An 18,374-nucleotide genomic window follows, 5' to 3' on the forward strand; every position below is an offset into this window, starting at 1 on the left:
ATGGGAAATTTTCCCCCGACCTTCAAAGCTTGCAGGCACTATGGGATCGCATCGGCGCGGCCTTTCAGCCTCAACCACCGAAATGGAAGCCATATACTCCCAGAAGATTGGCCCAAGGGAACTTTGGTTCCTCAATGGGTGCTCAGGAAAGTAAGGCAGCAACAGACCCCCGGAAAGCCCGCCTATACTGATATTTCCATCAATTTGAAGGGTGTCAGGTACCCCAGAAATTTCCAGGCATCAGTCACAGTCAAGATCTACCATCGGGAGAACGAACTGCGAGTAAAGATGATTGGCGTCTATGAATCGGATGATCCTGAACCGCCGGCAGTTGTGAATCACAGTAAGCACATGCTCGAATCGCGCTCATGTTCCCTTATTGACATGGTTTCTGCGCAGGTCCAGCCATCAGGCTTATCGAGAATATTACCAGCAGATTCACGGAGCAAGATCTGGAAGTATTCCCGTCTCAAGTATTCCCGTCTCAAGTGAGGTTACAGATGCTAGAGGCAGAAGTTTGCGTTCAGTTTGAGGCAAGCGATCGGTCAGTAGAATGCGTAGCATTCTCTTCAGGGACCGAGGTTGGGCGTTGCAAATTTGCCCTAGCGTATGAATGAAACCTGGTGTAATCGCGGGCTGGCATTTCATTTCTTTCCATTCCATTGCATGGTAGTTTGTAGTTGGATGAATGATTGTTTGTGATCCTGATAGTTTCCTGCCTTACGGACTCCGAGTAGATGCCTGACTCTGACTTCGGAGGTCACGGATGATGAGTCATCCTCTACAATGTTCTAACTACCTAATAATTCAGGCAGCAAGTAATCACTCCGGACTCGCGAGAGTTTCCCTATCTTCTTCTCTCTGTATGAAACCATGGATCCCAATGGGAGTCACTCGCCAGATGCACATCATTTGTGTGTCTTGGTCCATGGGTAGGAAGAACATACCACTTCCCTGCTGATATCTACGTATTTGTTTGGGTCGTTGCTGACAGTCATTATTGCAAGCGACAGACTCTGGGGAAACCCTTCTCACATGGACTTCATAGCCACGTCGTTGCGAGACCAATATCCGAGTAAAACCTTCCATATCCTCGCCGCCCAACGCAATGCCGGCACCCACACCTACGATGGGATCGAACTCGGAGGCGAACGACTGGCGCTCGAGATCGAAGAAACGCTCGACTCGCTGGAGGCCCGCGGGTCTCGCGTCGAGAGGCTCAGTTTCGTCGGATATTCCTTGGGGGGCCTGGTGGCCAGATATGCTCTGGGGCTCTTATACGCGCGAGGATGGTTCGACCGGATCGAGCCCGTGAATTTCACCACCTTCGTGTCGCCGCACGTCGGGGTGCGAATTCCCCTGACGGGCCTCCGCAGTCTCCTGTGGAACTATCTGGGTCCGCGCACGATCTCCGTCTCGGGGAGACAGCTGTTCTTGGTGGACTCGTTCCGGGACTCTGGGAAGCCGCTGCTCGGCCTCCTGGCTGATCCGGACAGTGTCTTCATGCGAGCGCTGGCCAAGTTCAAACGCCGCTGCGTCTACGCGAACGTGGTGAACGATCGCTCGACCGTCTTCTATACCACCGCCATCTCACTGTCCGATCCATTTCAACAGGACCTAGAACGCGCCCACATCAAGTATGTCCCCGGCTATGAACCCGTCGTCATCGACCCCGACGTGTATTTTGCGCGGCCCGGGGTCAAAGACGATCGTCTGCCATTGTCATCGTGGATACAGCAACAAACGAAGAAATTCTTCACCGATCTATCGTTGTGGCTCTTCTTCACCCTCCTGATCTCCATGGCTCTCCCCATCTTCCTCGTAAACTCAGTCATCCAGACATCCCGCAGCCGGCAACGGATCCAGCTACACGAGGAAGGCAAAAGCGGCGCCTCCTTCGCACATTACCGCATACCCCTTCTGATCAAGGAAGCCCAAAACGCGGTAGAGGAGGCCTTTGAACGTGCCGCCTCCCGACAAGATGCCGAGTACCTGTCCGCCACGGACCCGCACGCTGGAGCGGGAAACCAGCTCAGAAAGCGGACGACCTCGACAACAAGCTTCTCAGCAACCCAGGACAAACCGAGCGTGGCCATCCACGAAGAGGAGACCCGTGCTTCGGAAACGCAAACACCAGACCCCGACGACAGTCAAGCATATCCCACGCTCGCTCTCACGCCCCTTCAGATGTCCATCATCAAATCCCTCAATTCCGTAGGTTTCCGCAAGTATCCGGTCTACATCCACAATCATCGACACAGCCATGCCGCGATCATCAGACGCGTGCCGAAGAAAGGATTCGACGAGGCTCCCGTCGTGATCAAACATTGGCTCGATACTGAGTTCGAGATCTGATGCCCTTCCGTCATGGCCATGCGCGGGATCCCCGAACTGGTAACAATATTGAACAAATCTTGCATGGATCTGCGGGGAAAGCCTTCCCCGTGGGGAGAAACACATGGCATGGCATGGCAATCAATCTGACGGATCAGTGATCACACTGCAGTAGTCGACGTACTTACTACCTTACTAGGTGGTGTGTACCCACGGTGAAAGGCAGTGACTAGTGACTCACATACCTCCTCCGCCCCCCCCCCCCCCTCCTCCATCATCCACCACATGGGACCTGCAACATGCATTTGTTTACACTAGACCGGGAATGATACCCCCCTCCCCCACCCCCTACCAAGCACCGGCCTTTACCCCAGTTTCTTGGCACGCGGGGAAACGAACCAAAGAGATAGATAGGATATGTAACCCTAGACGGCATACAGTTATGTACCATACCGGTGTAGATAGATAGATAGACAACCAGTCAGCCAGCCAACTAAGTAGATAGATAATAGATACCTACGCTCCAATCCAAACCACCGATTCCTCCAACCCCACTCACACATGGATCTAATCTGTCCGTGACGTCTGCCGTGCATGTCATCAGATAGATGGCCTATGTGCATGCCTAGGCAGGCAGCAACAACCTTAAAACAAACCCCTCCTCGGAATTACCTATTCCGTCTATCCCGGCCGGCATTCTGATCTACCCATCCAGTAAAGTAAAAGAAGTAGTACTCAAAAACCATAAAGATCCAAGGGTATCATTTCCATGAGTCATGGCGCGATCGCGCCCTACGCCCTACACTGTTAGCGGTCCCGGTCTACCTTATGGGCTTATGTCGGTTGTTGCGTTTCTCGCGGAAAGCCTCGTTTCTAGGATCTGGTGACTTTGGGGAACGGGATCTACGGGTACAGATGCTATGTAGTCTTAGGTAGGGGGGGGGGGGGGGTTATTAGCAAATAGATACCTACGGATAGGCAGTACTAGGTAGGGATCGTCGGTATCATGTCTTGTCAATCCGTTATATCCTGAAAGGTAGTATAATGAGTAAGTGTGAGATCTCGCCAGTGTCTATTCTATTTCTACCTGGATTTTGCACGTGCTGTAGTACAATATAGCGTAGAGGGGTATAGTGCCCCGTGACTTGTGTAGATATCAATCATTCAGCCCAGTATATAACAATCAGCAGCATCAACAGATGTAATCTCATCTATAAAAGGAGGAATGGGTTTCCCTTGTCTTGATCACAGAAGAAACTAATAGGATCATGTAAGACGCCAAAAGGAGCCTTTCACCGAACGAAGGAATAGTAGTAAATAGAAGTCTTTCTTTGAATATAATAAAATTGTAATATCATAGGGAATCATAAGTATGTAGATAGAAAATGGAAATAGAGGTAGCCGGAATCCTAAATCATGTGTATGGTATATGTGCAAATGAGTGACGAGAGATGATCTAGAAGATCTAAGTGAAGGCGGCGGGGGAAAGGGAAAATCATGGATGATTATGCGCATGTCTTTGCGCGAGTCATCCAGGTCGGTGAAAAGGCAGGATCAATCAATTTCGTAGGCCTGCAGAGCTTGACTCCTTCAAGTCCGTGCCGTTCATATCCTTGGAGATCTCACGCTCCATGGCGAATTTGACGGCTTCCAGGACGTTCTCACACGTTTTCTTGGGGGGATATCGAGGAACCATGCCATCTCGGTAGACGCCGGTCTTGACTAGAATCGAGAACCATTCGATGTCGCTTATCTTGTCAAATTCGTTGGTCCCTCGGACGTCGGACTCGGGGGTGTCGCCGACAAAGTAGACGGTGCGCGGGGGCTTATTAATGCCATGGGTGTCCTTGCGCCACTGGCGAAGGAGCCGGGTGGCGAATTGATATGTGCCTAGTTGGGGCTTTCCGAAGGCAATGGTCGACAAATCCTTCCCGGTGACGGCTTTGTAGAGTGCCTCCAGCGAGGCCCGTAGTGCGCCCATACCGATACGGGAGTGTTCATGAGAGGTGGCCCATACGACGTCGTTGTGGGAGAAGAACAGGGGAGGCCCCTCGTTGAAGGTCTCCGAACGAGTACCTAGATGTCCTTCCTTCGACATCAGGACGTCCAGAATGATTTGCTGATCTCCGGCCCAATCCCGGCTGTCGGCGAAGACGAAGATCGCGTCGATCTTAGTATTGTTGAGGTCTCGCGCGCGCGAGTTCTCAAACTCATCGTCGGTCAGGCTGCGGAAGGGAGTGGTGTCCTTGCGCGTTTTGATGATATCTCCGGGGGTGATGACGTCCCTGAAGCCGTACATTTCGGCGACCACTCGACATTTCTCGCCCACGCCGCCCACGACAAGGACGGTGTTGTATCGCTCGGCCATATCGCGCATCGGTGTGTGCCCGCAGATAAACTGGCCGGGAGAGATCTCCAGCTGTAATTGTCGACTGAGATCTAAGCATCGTTCCTCTTCCGACTTGCCCCCGCCGTTCGTCACAAAGATGTACGGACTAATCAAACAGATAGGCGTCAGGAACAGGACCTTGGTTTTGAAATCCATTCAACGAAGGAGCGAGTAACTTACATAGTGATTCCATAGGGATTGTCCCCGTTGATGTATTTCAGGGCATCAATGGCCGCGGGAATGGGGTCGCCACCTTTCAGTAGAACTCCATCGATATCGAAGGCCAAGGCAAAGTCGTCGCTAGTGGTCTGAGCAGGTTTAGAGGTAGGCGAGGCCACACGAGGCGATCCATCTTCAGAGGATGTCTCCTCTTCGAGGTGTTGTTTAGCCATTTGCATTTCCATCGCGGTGTCGTGAGCACTGGAGGCCATAAGATGTTTAGGAGGGAGGACGACATTGGGACCGCCATAAAGGTCGGCCCGACTGGCGTCCAGACTGGACAGCCGGTCAACTCGGGTTCCGAGACCGTCTGCGGCACTCATCGTTCGTTTCCTTGTTCCTGTGAATGTGGAGACTTGTTACAATCCTACTGACGTATAGTAGGGGCGACGATGGCTTAGACGATTTGCCAAAAAGTGGAGCGGACCCAGAAGACCCAAAACAAAACAGCCGGGAAGGGAACGATAACAGCGGTAGATCGCTCCTCCGGAAAAAGAATGAAATGTATAAAAACAGCTGAACAAATACAAAGCGTCCAAAGGGAACTCAGAGAAAGGAAATTGGTTATCTAGAATGAAAAATAGAAGAATATTGATGAGAGCAAGGGTGACTCTAATACGGCCGCACAAAACGCAACCGATGAAGAGGCCGTTCACGCACGAGAGCCTGTTAGAAGCAGCCTAGCCAGCTATGAGGTAATCACTAATCAATGTCGAAAAGGACAGAGATGAATGGTGATCGAAGTGGAGTGGAGACTGGGGAAAAGATTGATTGTGGATTTTGAAAGGAAAATGGAGCCATTCATATACAACGCCGAAACACATCGGCCGGATAATGGAGGGTCAGAGCCAGAGGCGCAGGAGTCTTAGAAATTAGGACCCATGCTGCCCATGGATGATGTTAGCCCGTGGTCCCGTCATCGACAACGTTTGGAGAATGCTTGCCAAAGGACTTTGGCTGGCTGGAAGCGATTGTTGCCGTGACTCCACCGAGCCGAAGGTTTGCCGCCGTTCCTCTTCGCGCCATGCAAAGGCAACGTCGACGTCGTCTCAACCGCGGTGATTCATCCTGGGCCGTGGAAATGATGAGACGGACATGGTGATTCGTCACCCATGCCACGGTCCAAACGTTGGTCGACTCAACAACAATAAAATTATTTCGTGATTTCGACGGCGGGGAGTAACGTGCAGGGAGGTCCCACCAACGATTGATTCCAGGGATATCAGAGTCAAGTACCCCGTATCTGGCATTTTACGATCATGGGTTGCTTCGTCGACTGATAGTGATATCACTTGTGCTCTCAAGGAAGGGAGGGGCCCGACGAGTGAGGCAGTTGGACCGATCCGAACGTGAAAACCGAGAAGAAGTCGAGGCAAAGCACCGTGACGTCATCGCGGGATGCCCACTGCACGGCCCGCCCGCCTTAGTCATCCACCCTCTCAGATCCCCTTCCCTCTGGTTATCCCTCTTTATTCCTCCCCCTATCGGTTCATCCGTTCACCCCCCTGGAGGAGCCAGTCAGCCAGTCAGCCAGACAGCCCAGACAGCCCAGACTAGTTCGTCAATGGCGCAGGCACGTCCATGAGCAACCAATCCCCAAGGCAGATGATGGGTGATGTCTACACCGTCAGAACGAGGCGCCGAGCCCTAGCTCGCGACAACATTACACGGTGTAGTATCGCGGATACTCAAGAGGCTAGGGAAACCATCTCACCCACTAGTTGGGATCGGAAGCCAACCAGGACGTGTTGTTTAATGCCGCACCTGAACCAACACCAACCTGCAGGCCGAGCGAGGAAAGAGGGGGAAAGGGACGTGGAAACCACGCAGTGTAACCTTTCCAGTCCTGCAGCCACCGTCGTTGTGCACTCTCAGCCTGATGGCATGTGATTTCGAGTCTCTGACTGTGTGAACCTGTCAGAACCAGTGTCACTTACCACCACGAAGGCTGTTTCCGACCCGGGAATGTCATGCCAAACTTTGTTTCTGGCGGAAGATGGAACAGTGAACGACTTGACCCTGAACAACAGAAAAACCTGGTCCCGGGGAATTCTCGTGGCTTAGTTACTAAGATCCTAGAGGTACAGTGTAAAGCAAATATCGTATATATGGGTACAGTTCGTAGAGGGGAACCATCTTCAAGGACAAAGATAACAGATAAATGTACATAGAAGAAAGTGCAATGTACCGGACGGCACACGGTCCTATATTAATATATTACAAAGGAGAAAGAAATATGATCTAGCCTGGCTCAGGAACGAAAGCGAGAAACCTGCCTCGCTCTCATTCCACGCGAAGTATCAGATCGGTGCCATGTCTGGACGGCGTCAAGTTGCGTTCGGTCGGCACAGCTCTTATCGTCGATCTCCGACCCATCCTCTCGATCGGATAACGAGAATCACTGACTAGGGCGTGAGAATTGAGCTCAGGGATTAGGGGATCACTCTCGTTTTCATGCCAGTAGTCGTCCGGGGTATACGGGACAGTCTGTCCGGCAGGTTGTGGCTTGCCTCGACGAACCTGAACCCTTTTAATATCATCCTGCCGCACAATTCGGGGCCGAGAAACTATCTCATGGGCTGGTCCAGCCGCCGTGGAGCGCGAACTCCCAGGCTCATTGACGGGTGCGTCACCACGGAAGTAATCACGCTTGGGTGGGACATTGGTGGGTGTTCGGACTTCTTTTAGGGGGGACAACGGTCTAAAACTCCCCGAGTGACGCGAGGTCCGGCGACTTCCTGAATTTTCATTAATGTTGATCGTCTCAAAAAACTCGCCGCTCGGCTTGTTCACTGCGGTGCTGCTTGACTGTGGCAGTGAGCGGCGCGCCATGTTTCGAGGCGACGGCATGCCCGCACCACCCATGTATCCATGATCAGGCTGTTGCCAATAGCTGTCAACATAATTGTCATGATGCATGAGGTCATCCCATTCGTTGTGATACGACGGGGCATCGTATATGTCGGCCCGGCGAGGCGGGTGGACACCAGCGCCCGAGTAGGCATATGTAGGCTTTTTTCGAGAGTCAGGATTCCGCGGAGTCAAGGTACCGTTGTGCCGTCCCTCAAATCCATGCATCATGGCCCGCGGATTGTCGGGCAGGCCTGCCATTGGAGCCCGGTTGTACTGTCGCAAGGAATTGTATCGAGCTGGCATGGCAGAGGGATTCATAAACGGACTTGGGGCGCCTGGGCCCCCTCTCGGCCTGACGACATCCTCCTCAAACAGTGTCGCACCACTCGCGGGCCTGGGGATTTTCTGTTGACTCCATCGCAGGGGTTGAGGATAAAGATCATATACAGGTTTCTCTGGCAGCAAGTCGGAAATAGTTCGCTGCGAGGACTGGCTAGGTGACGCCTCATTTTCAGAATTCGAAGAAAATGCAAATCCAATCTTACTAGGGCTGATTCTTCTCGAGTTGCGGTTGTTGTTGCGGTCGCCGTCTGGTCCAGTAACGACAACCACTGGGTTCTCGTTCCGATATTCGAACGGGGACATCAGCCTCGCGGGACGTGAGTCCTCATTTATTGTACGAGACGAGGGGTTGCTGGGCCCTGGAGTTGGTCGTCTCGGTGGCGAAGAAAAGTCGGGAGGTTCTGACATGGCACCGCCGATCTCGAAGAAGTTGTTGTCCTTGGCCTGCTGGTTCCTTCGTCTGGCCTTCCGGCAGCAACAAAATATGATGATTCCAATGATGAAGAACCCCGACACACCCGAAGCCACGGAGACCCCTATAACTGCACTTGGTTTTAATCGGCTCTCGTTAGAGGATGCCGCACTCGTAGAAGACGGCTGATCACTTGTAGTACTAGCGTGTTGGGTGGTGCGCGTGATCGATATAGGGCTCTCGAAAGGAGTGAGAATGGTGGATGTATGCGAAATACTTGACTCTGAGGGTTCTGAGGAGGTTGAACTAATAGTTGAGCTGGTGCCGAGAGAGGTGGTGGAAGTGCCCGTGTGAGTGGGCGTCTCTGTGTGAGCAGCTGTCGTGCTCGTAAAAAACGTCGTTGTCGTGGTCACTATTGTAGCAGTGATGGTAGCATGTGTCCGTGGCAAAGCACCTTCTACCGCATCACAGATACTGTAGACCGTTGAGCGCAATACTGTCTCTAGAGCGCAAAAAGCGAGGCTACAGCGCAAAGCAGCCTCTCCCAAAGTATATCCGCTGTTCGTATTCGTCCTGCAAAGACATTCGATGTCCAATCCTTGCGAACATGCATTGGTGGGATAGTCTGTCTGGATAAATTCTCTGGTACAGCCTACAGCGCAATCTGGAACACGATCAACTGGCGAAGCTACCGCTCCTGTCGGCTGTGGCTCATTGGCGCTGAGTGCAAGGCATGATAAGACCAACGACGAAAGGACAAGGAAGAGGGGTCGGAGAAGATGTGATGCCATATTGCGACAATCTGCCAGGAGTCTGCAGTTAGTCATGGATTCCACTGGTTCATTTTGCAATGGTGGATGAGGTAAAAAGCATCCAAAAGATAACGAGCACATTGTAGAGCGTCCAGATGACTTACCTACCCTATATAAACACACAGGAGCACCAACCCCTTAGAGTTATAGGTGCACACAGACAACCATTCTAGGTGAATGAATCAAAGAAAGGAGCAGAGGCGATGTTGTTGTACAATGTCAATCCAAGCCGCCTATATTTTCTAGCGACAATTTGTCCCAGAGGACCGAGGGGCACGGTGAGAGGGACATGATAATTAAGACGCGGCGCGTTCGAGCCCAGTCCGCCATTGCCGGCGTCAACGAGAAGATCTCCTGTTTTCGCCATGACGCTGACTGGCTGCTCATGGGAGACGCCCGCATCTGAGACAATCACCATGAAACTGCGCCTCCTGTAGGCGCCTTGATGAAACGCAAAACCCAGTCTAGCCAACGAGAGCCACGTAGTCGGGCGAAGCAGGTCGACAACTGTAGGCGCTGGGAGTGGACAAGAGCGCAGGCGAGATGAGTAGTTGACTACGCGCCGGGGTTGGCGCCGGCGCTGCACAGGAGTCATCATGATGTCAGGTCAGCTGATTCCAGACGCCCGGGCGCTTCGGGAGATGAACGGGCGTCAAGAGCTGAAGAAAGCTGAAGAAAGCCAAGTGCACCGGGGATGAACCATCGAAATCCAGATAATTCCACCCGGGTGAGCAACAATTCAGCCAGGAAGAACTCTAATTTAGCTTAAATCCCCGTGGCGCGAAGAGTTGCTGGTTCTTGTCGCACCACAACCGACAAACAGGACTCGAGACTGGTGCTACCCTCGCAAAGATAGAGACAGGTGCAGGAGATTCGGGAAATATTAAGATCTTGTTATTGCCATCAATCATTAAAACTAATCACTGACAAAGAGCAAAACAAAAAGCCCAGTATGAGAAATGAGCTGGTATCATCCGAAGCGAAGCCAAAAAGAACAGAAATATCACAAACAGGGGAATCGCAAGAGATTAATAGTAACAAGAACACTCGAGCCCCATCACAAGATAGATGTGATATAACCACCGATCAGTCCTCGCCTCAAATCCACAGGATATGGACTGCCAAGTGGTGGGGTTACATTAGTCGAGTCTCGGCCGGAGCTGCGCGGAATGCGCGAACAACAACACGATCGCCCGTTCGATTTCAAATTAAGGGATCTAGGAGAGAACGGTGGAACGATGCAAATCTTCGATCGAGGGAGGATTTGGATCGAATCGGGCGGACAGTCGGGAGGATATAGGCAGTGTCTAGTACTTGAAAATAATGTACCTGGGAGGAAATTGTTAGCTAGAGCTCCGACGAATGCAGACCGGAAGGTAGCACATACAGAGCGTGGATGATGCCGGGAATCCAACCCAGGATGGTCAAACAGATGTTGATGAGCAGATCAGCTCCACATCCTCGCTCCAGGAAGACGCCGAGGGGAGGGAGAATGATCGCAAAAAGGATCTTGCAGATGTCGCTGTACAATCGAAGCGTTAGCCGGTGTTTCTCAGAATTCTTGAAGCTCTCAAGCCGCTCGTCCACTGCATTGGGTGCCTGGACAGCACTGCTAAGCGACCGACCGAGCGAGCCGGACGAAGGCAAGGAGAACGAGGGGATGACGACAAGGGCACTGGCACTTACGAAGCAGTGAAAGGCATTGTGGATGGTGATTGATCGAGTAGAAGCCAAAAAGGGGATCTATGAGCAGAAGTAGATAATTGATCGAGATGGAATCAAGGTGACGAGAGTTGGGAAGAAAGAACAAGGCCGGGCGGTCGGGAGCGGATCCACGGGCTCTTAAATCCTGGGCGGCAACCTTGACACTACTTTGCCCGTTCTCCGTAAGGGGAGTCTTCTTACTCCTAGGATTTCATCATACGTCATGCTTCCAGCGCCAACTGTGGCTCGGGTTTGGCGCCCGCCGTCTTCATTGGCCCAGACACAGTGATGCACATCCAATTTCCCGCTGCCTAGACTGTCCCATCAGGCATTTGTCGGCTGACTTTTGCGTCGACCCTACGTGGGTGTACTTGGCAGAGTTTTTCTCGTTTCCCAGTAAGGAGTACCAGGATAGCATAACTATTATCTTGTTGCCTGGAAGAAAAAGCTTGGCGGCTTCATTTGCCCCTGACCCTCGCTATTTACCAACTGAATCGATCTGAATGGTTCCTGACTTCTATATTTATGCACATCTCAATTGCTCATTATTCTCCATCAGAAATTCAGAATTGGAAAGCCAATGCTTGCTTTTTGGCCCCATCATCCAAACATCCACCTCTTTGCACTTGCAGGGGTGGACCACAGCCCTACGGAGTCCAGCCCTACTCCTTGGCTTCTGTTCTAATTCCCTGACACACTCCAGTTGCCTCCACTCGCCATGGCATGGTTTCGACTTTCTTGGAATCTGATATCATTCACGTTGAGGTGACACGTTTTCCGTGTGTCGATCTTCTCAAGGCCATAGATCGTAACATCGTTGCGTAGCCAGTGCATCTGGAATCGACGTCATCCCGAGCCATACGAAACCCACAAAATTAAGATCAGACGCGCTCCATCTTCCAACGTGCAGCAAATGGGGGTGGAATATAGACCCAGACTCTTATCCCTTTGGCCGTTCTAATTATGATTGCATACTGCGTGCCTCATCAGGTCTTGGCATCGTGGCGGTTCTGCACCGCCACATCTGTGAGCGCCTCTCGACGTCATGCTTGTCAACACCTGTGAACACATACTTGTGTACATGTGCATTGCAGTTGTTGATTTCTTTTCCGCGGACAAGTGGCTCGTTGGATAGGCAATAATGATGCTCCATACCAGTCCAGGTCCACTGGTAGCTCATTCTATTCTTAGATTGCCAACGCCACACCTGTCAAGTCATCTTCTAGTTTTCTTCTAGAAATAAAGATTTCTGCCTACACCTTCTGCTTGACCCTTGGCTAGCTAGGTGGCCAGCACAAGTCCTGGGTGGGCATTGGCAGCATTTACCGAGCACGGTTATGAGGTATCCTGCCTTGTAGTAATCCTGGATGATACTTTAGCTCTCACTTAATCCAGGTTACTTTCATAGGCTAATAGGTGGTTTTCTATAATAAAAAATAGTGTGCGCAAAACCACTATCAATCTAGGATAGGAATTAGTTCGAGAAATTGAGCCCATGGCATACTCGTAGGATAAAGTAGAAGCTCTGCGGGTAATCTGTCAAGCTGCAGTGGGTCTTGGCACCCATTCCGTTCTTTGCTTCCGAAACTCCCTCGCAATGCTCAACACCACTTGACATTCTCGACTGTCATTGTCGACCTCCATGCTTGTATGTCGTTGACACTCACCTTGCCAGCACGTCTGGCCGTCAAACCAGGGCGCACTCGGCAGGTGTTCGAATCTCGTGGGTTGCAGAGGCGACGAGGCCCATCTGATCGATGCCAATATGCCGCACGCCGGTGTCTCGCAACGCAGACGAAACGCTCCGCGAACAATCATCCCTTGGCTTACACCTGGCTGACACGCAACCCTGAAGAGATTGTAGGTTTTGTTGTGGTCGTACGGTTCTTCAATGGCTTGACTTGCTAATTCTTCAAGAGACTCCAGATGACGTTATTTCAAGCCTCCCCTCTCTTTCGAGCTCGCGACTAGAATCAAACCCGATTTCTGTCATCCTTGTCACGCCCAGCTTTGCATCATGGATCGATCCATCCCACACTTTCCTCGAGCAATGGGTCAACCGCTTGTACCAGAATCTACCTTCCGGAGAACCCCACAGCTCTGCGCATGCCTTTGTAGCAATCGTCGATAAACTACCCGGTACCAGTTGCAAGTCAAATAATGCGCCAAAGGAGGAGGATGTCCAGGAGTACGAGGGCATATCGGTTCTGTTATCAAAAGCAGAGAACATACAAGGAAAAGTCGCCGCGCCACGTCGACTCCGAGCTACGGACGCTCCGGAAGCAGCTCTTGTATTCTCGGTCCAAACGAATACCTCCCACGCCGCCAGTGAAGCCCTCCGTCGGCCTATTCATGAAGTTGGCTTACGTCTCGCCAACACTATATTTCTCAATGGCAAGGAAAACACCCTTTTTGGAACACGTTGGGCCTACGATGCTTCCTCGTCCAGTTATAGTCTGGACCAGGCCGTCGACTTATCTCGCTGTTCGATTACATCAGATACGGAATCCATCCACAGCTCCCTCGGTCTCCCGCTATATCCGGTCGGCCGGCGAAGAAAGGTTGTAACCAGCATGGGGAATATTCTGCGCCAGATCACAAAGCATGCCGATGGTCAATCGATGGATCCGATGCCAGCGTCGGCTGAGCTGGAAAAAGAGCTTCCTCGCTATATTGAAGATCATGATATTCTCGATCAGAGGGTATCGGTATGGGCTCTCATTGAAAGCCCCGACAAGAATGGTGCAGACAGAACCCCAGACGATCTTATTGAGGCAATTCAGGCGGGTGGTAAACTACACCATGTCATGAGCGGCGGTGGTGGATGGGGCAAAAAGCAAGGCCTCTTGTCGCTGGACCCTGAAATCAGCTTCTTGGTGCCATCGGACGACGGGGAGCCTGTGGGTCTGAACGGGCTCTTTTCTCCCCAGGCCGAGGGCTCGCTGCCAAATCGATTGCCATCCCTCGACCAACGAGTCGTCATCGATGATCTATCATCTCTATCACAGGTTGCCCGTGCGGGAGACTATATTCAATTCTTTGTTTCAGTCAACCCTGAAGATAACCAGAGCGGACTGAAGCCGTCGCTGGTTCCAGAAGAAGCTCTTTCGTATCAATTCGGTGTCGTCACCGATTCTGAAAGCATCTTGCCACCATCGAACACTTCTTCGGGGCAAAAGTGCTTACTTCATGTGCCGAATCATTTCGGGGCACTGTCAGAGAAGGCTGTCACTTATCTGCAGCCCATCACCCCAGCCAGTTCGGATGGAGAGGTCCTCGAAACTGGCACCAAGCTCAATATGCCTGGGGCTCGGGTCACGCTTGTGCTTGAGTAAGGCAACTTGGGTGTATCAAATGCTATGTAATAAACTATTCACAACTTTGTATTTCTACTGGTGTACATGTCTATACATAAAACTCGATTGTAGTCGTAATCCGATGGCGGCCTGGTGCCAAGCACTGGGTCACGTGGGAGCACATGAGGTCCGTCAGCCTCCCCGAAGCAACCACCAGCGTGTTCGCCTCAATCCCCATCTCCGTCTCGCACCTGAAATCCTTCGCATCATCGCAACGGCTCTCTTTGCGGGCGTTCCCTTGCTCTGTTACTACTTATCCCGGCTGCCTCTATAGCCCTATCCTCAATTTATCCCATTAGGATCTTTTGATCTCTTCAAAATGGCCACTGAACTTTGGTACGTAATCCCGACTCGACTCCTTTTCCTTGTACCCATGACCTCTGGCCGCCATGGATCCTTGTCCTTGCGGCATCTGGAGTGCTGCCGAAGCTTCTCTTGCTGACTCTCTGCTCTCATAGTCCCGTCTATGCGGTATGTCATGTCGCGTCCCTTCGCTGTTCACCATAACCAAGCCCTATTACCCATGGATCGACTCCGTCACCGTCACGTCGACCTGGGATACCTTGACTTCCCCCGAAAGACCTCCATCTTTGTTTACGCTCTTGATGGCTAATACTACGACTTTTAGCCTTTCTTCGGCGCGCTGGGTTGCACCTCAGCTATCGTCTTCACTTGCTTCGGAGCTGCCTATGGAACCGCCAAGGCTGGTGTCGGAGTCTGTGGAATGGCCGTCCTGCGTCCCGACCTAATCGTCAAGAGTACGTTTGTCGACTTCCTGAATCTGTCTTTCCCCAAAGCTGCAGATTCTCTCTAGTGGATCGAACGATGGTTCTAACATAGCCGCTTTCTAGACATTGTCCCCATTGTCATGGCTGGTATCATTGGTATCTACGGGTTGGTCGTGTCGGTTTTGATTGCAAACGACTTGCAACAGAAGGTTGCCCTGTACACGGGGTTCATTCAGCTGGGAGCAGGTCTCGCTGTCGGTTTGGCCGGTATGGCAGCTGGGTATGTTCACCTTTACCACAGGGATGTCAGCTGGGTTATGTATGCTTCGGAGCTAACTGCGATCTTTCTCTAGTTTTGCCATTGGTATTGTCGGCGATGCTGGTGTGCGCGGAACAGCACAGCAACCCAGACTCTACGTTGGAATGATTTTGATTCTCATTTTCGCTGAAGTTTTGGGTAAGTCATTATCAAAGTGGATCTTTTTTCTGGATTATCTCGATCCTAACCACAATCGCCTCCTTTCTCACAGGTCTTTACGGTCTCATTGTCGCCCTTCTGATGAACTCTCGCTCCACCATCGACACGTCTTGTTAAGCGAGCCATCTCGATCTCTCCATGCAACGAACAACCGCCGAGCGAGAATCAAACTTTGTATGGAGTATATAGAGACGGAGTGTGGATGTTGGTATCCCACCGTGATTAACATGGGATATCTTGGATTTTACTCGACCTGTGGAGATAACACCATTATCTCTACAAGTTCGATACGCGAAAGGGAAACGAACGAGTCGAACGGAAGAAAAATGACTTTTTGACTTTGGACAATTCATCTTTCATACCAATGTACTAGCCTAGCCTTTGTAGACTAGGTTTCCAGAACATTCGGTAGAAAGAATGACACGAGAGAGCAAGGAGGTTGGAAAGGACGGGGGAAGGTAGATACAATTGCATCGCCCGAGGTCTGCGCTGAACTGTATTTTATGGGAGTCGCTTTGTGATCCTAAACTCTTTTTTTATCTTTTTGGGATCTTTTCTATTTGCAATGCTGAAATGGTCTTTTCTTTTTCTTAATTTTTTTTTTTTCCTTTCCTTGTGTCTGTGTCTCTGCGTGTATTGGTTTTCTCTGCGGGTATGCTTTTCTGTGTTGCTGAATTGATCGTATATTCGCTATCTATCTTAAATTTTTTTTCCGTGGTATGGATATCGAGGTTACGTAGATATCTATCTACCTACTGGTTTCTTACTAAAGTACTGAGTATGTCTTGCTTCACAGAAACATCCTGGTGTAGTGTCATGTCCATCCTATCAACTTTGAATTTGATATCGTGCTTGACATAACCTCAAATCTTCAGATGTTGGAACTGAACAATTACAAGGCAGTGGACGAAGCATGAACAACTTCATGTATTACAAAACAAACCGCAAAAAAAATTCAAGAGTAGACAATCTTTCACCAGAAAGGAAAAAGGGGAGAAATATGTCAAGGATAAATAATATTGTCTATGGAGTGGAACAATGCATAAGATGGTTATGCAAGATATATGAACGCATATGATATGAGGGATCACCAAAGAAATAAGGGGAAAAAAACAACAACCATGGAAAACTAGAGCGGACCCAAAAATCAAGAACGTACATAAGGTTCCTTCCTTCCTTCCTAAGTCTACCCGGTCAAGCAAACAAATATGATAAAAGAGGGAAGAGGTTTCCTCCTTTCCATGCATTGAATAAAAAAGGTAGGATGAGAGATAGAGAGTTAAGAGGGATGAATATGGACAGAAAAAAATGAGATAGATGACTATGGGAGACAAAGAAAAGGGGGGGGGGTCAGAAATATGTATGGACTGTTCCGATTAAATTAGGCCTTCTCAAGCTTCCGTCGCAGCGTTCTCGTCCTCCGCAACAGCTTCTTGAACTTGTGCTTCTTCATCTTCAAACGACGACGTCTCTTGGTGCTGAGGGCGTGCATTGTTCGGTTGTTACGGACACGCTCGATGTACGTGGTCTCGGAGTTGTTGGCGGGGACGTCGATGATGGCATCCTGGTCGGTGGCGCCGGGGGCGTCCATCTCGTCGGAGTTGCGCACGAACGGACCGGTGTGAGCCTCGTAGGTCTTGCGGCCGTCGGCGTGCGTGGACTCGTGGATGGTCAGGACGGTCGAGTAGCTGGACGTTTCACGGCTTTCCGACTCGGTGGCGTCGAGGTCCTTGGCGGCGGCCGACGACTCGTCAAAGGGCATCGGCGGCGGGGGCGGGTGGAAGGGACGGAGACGTTTCGTGAGCTCCTCGATGGAGATCTTCACGTCTGCCATGTTCATCCCGTCCGGGTGACCGCCCTCCATTTCGAAGCTGCTCACGGGTCCTTCCTGCTCGGCGTGGAGGGCCGCGTTCTCCATGGAGTCGACGGTCGAGGACAAAGTGAACATGACATCGTCCGCTTCGTGTTTCGACGGTCTCTTCGCGGTGAATAGCGCATCGAAGGCTTCGGAGGAGGAGGTGGGAGGGACGGTGGTAGAGACGGAGATGGGCCGGTGGATAGAAAAGAACGACGCAACGTGGACATCTGTATTCAATCACGATTATTAAAAATTTTTCCAATTAGTTGAGGACTAGCGAACAGAAGAGGAAAACGCGTGTATTTCTCGACGTGGCGAGATCTTATGGAGAAAAACTTACCATGTGGCTGGAGATGCTGAGTCGAAGGAACGCTCGGCAATCTCGAGAAGGCTGTATGCTGGTTTGACTTAGAACCGTTGCGGCCGTTGTTCTCCTTCCCCCTCCGCTTGGAAGCCTTGCCCTCACGCTTCTCCGCCGAGTTCACACCTTTCGCAGGAGTCTGGGAAGAAGCGTCGACATTTCGGGAGCCATCGCTGGGTTTCGAAGAAGAAGAGGAGTATCGACGTTGACGCACCTGCTGTGTTGCGCCGACGAGGCCGTTGGAAGAGGCAGTAAGACCTTGACTAGACGAACGAGATATGCCGGAGATGGGCACAATAGGCGCCCATGCAGCCCGGCGTAATGAAGACGACAGCATTTTTCCGTCGAGAGGGCCCAGGAGCTGGGGTGACGAAGATGTCGGGAACAAAGCCGGAGAGAGTCGTCTGAGGCGAAATCGAAGTTGAGCCGATCAGGCGGAAGCCCAATTGGGTTTAGTTCGGGTTGTGCGCCTCAGGCAACACCGATGATCGGATCAGGTGATTCCGTCAGGCCGAACCGGATGATGGG

The 18,374-nt window shown here is 51.3% G+C and overlaps 8 protein-coding genes across 8 annotated transcripts; 3 read left to right on the forward strand and 5 right to left on the reverse strand.

The window, feature by feature from the left end:
* Positions 1–1,035: 1,035 nt before the first annotated feature.
* On the forward strand, positions 1,036–2,355 carry LDX57_001803 (lipase ROG1 family protein; the record flags this gene model as incomplete). Its single annotated transcript, XM_046083448.1, has 1 exon — positions 1,036–2,355. One exon carries the CDS (start codon positions 1,036–1,038, stop codon positions 2,353–2,355), a length of 1,320 nt encoding a protein of 439 aa, XP_045939405.1.
* Positions 2,356–3,892: 1,537 nt separating this feature from the next.
* LDX57_001804 (phosphatidyl synthase) lies at positions 3,893–5,265 on the reverse strand (the record flags this gene model as incomplete). Its single annotated transcript, XM_046083449.1, has 2 exons — positions 3,893–4,829; positions 4,904–5,265. 2 exons carry the CDS (start codon positions 5,263–5,265, stop codon positions 3,893–3,895), a joined length of 1,299 nt encoding a protein of 432 aa, XP_045939406.1.
* A 1,960-nt stretch (positions 5,266–7,225) lies between these two features.
* LDX57_001805 (uncharacterized protein) lies at positions 7,226–8,440 on the reverse strand (the record flags this gene model as incomplete). The annotated part of the gene is made up of 1 exon (XM_046083450.1): positions 7,226–8,440. The coding sequence occupies one exon, from the start codon at positions 8,438–8,440 to the stop codon at positions 7,226–7,228; it is 1,215 nt and encodes a 404-aa protein (XP_045939407.1).
* A 1,090-nt stretch (positions 8,441–9,530) lies between these two features.
* On the reverse strand, positions 9,531–9,959 carry LDX57_001806 (uncharacterized protein; the record flags this gene model as incomplete). Its single annotated transcript, XM_046083451.1, has 1 exon — positions 9,531–9,959. One exon carries the CDS (start codon positions 9,957–9,959, stop codon positions 9,531–9,533), a length of 429 nt encoding a protein of 142 aa, XP_045939408.1.
* A 709-nt stretch (positions 9,960–10,668) lies between these two features.
* Positions 10,669–11,064, reverse strand: PMP3 (YqaE/Pmp3 family membrane protein; the record flags this gene model as incomplete). The annotated part of the gene is made up of 3 exons (XM_046083452.1): positions 10,669–10,690; positions 10,749–10,883; positions 11,048–11,064. The coding sequence occupies 3 exons, from the start codon at positions 11,062–11,064 to the stop codon at positions 10,669–10,671; spliced, it is 174 nt and encodes a 57-aa protein (XP_045939409.1).
* Positions 11,065–12,715: 1,651 nt separating this feature from the next.
* On the forward strand, positions 12,716–14,400 carry LDX57_001808 (uncharacterized protein; the record flags this gene model as incomplete). Its single annotated transcript, XM_046083453.1, has 2 exons — positions 12,716–12,925; positions 12,985–14,400. The coding sequence occupies 2 exons, from the start codon at positions 12,716–12,718 to the stop codon at positions 14,398–14,400; spliced, it is 1,626 nt and encodes a 541-aa protein (XP_045939410.1).
* Positions 14,401–15,145: 745 nt separating this feature from the next.
* CUP5 (H(+)-transporting V0 sector ATPase subunit c) lies at positions 15,146–15,744 on the forward strand (the record flags this gene model as incomplete). Its single annotated transcript, XM_046083454.1, has 4 exons — positions 15,146–15,179; positions 15,273–15,429; positions 15,503–15,606; positions 15,680–15,744. The coding sequence occupies 4 exons, from the start codon at positions 15,146–15,148 to the stop codon at positions 15,742–15,744; spliced, it is 360 nt and encodes a 119-aa protein (XP_045939411.1).
* A 1,264-nt stretch (positions 15,745–17,008) lies between these two features.
* On the reverse strand, positions 17,009–18,183 carry LDX57_001810 (mitochondrial 37S ribosomal protein mS38; the record flags this gene model as incomplete). Its single annotated transcript, XM_046083455.1, has 2 exons — positions 17,009–17,712; positions 17,826–18,183. 2 exons carry the CDS (start codon positions 18,181–18,183, stop codon positions 17,009–17,011), a joined length of 1,062 nt encoding a protein of 353 aa, XP_045939412.1.
* Between the last annotated feature and the right edge of the window lie 191 nt (positions 18,184–18,374).

Source organism: Aspergillus melleus, assembly GCF_016097325.1.
Source record: "Aspergillus melleus strain CBS 546.65 chromosome Unknown contig1, whole genome shotgun sequence".
Classification (NCBI taxonomy): Eukaryota; Fungi; Ascomycota; class Eurotiomycetes; order Eurotiales; family Aspergillaceae; genus Aspergillus; species Aspergillus melleus.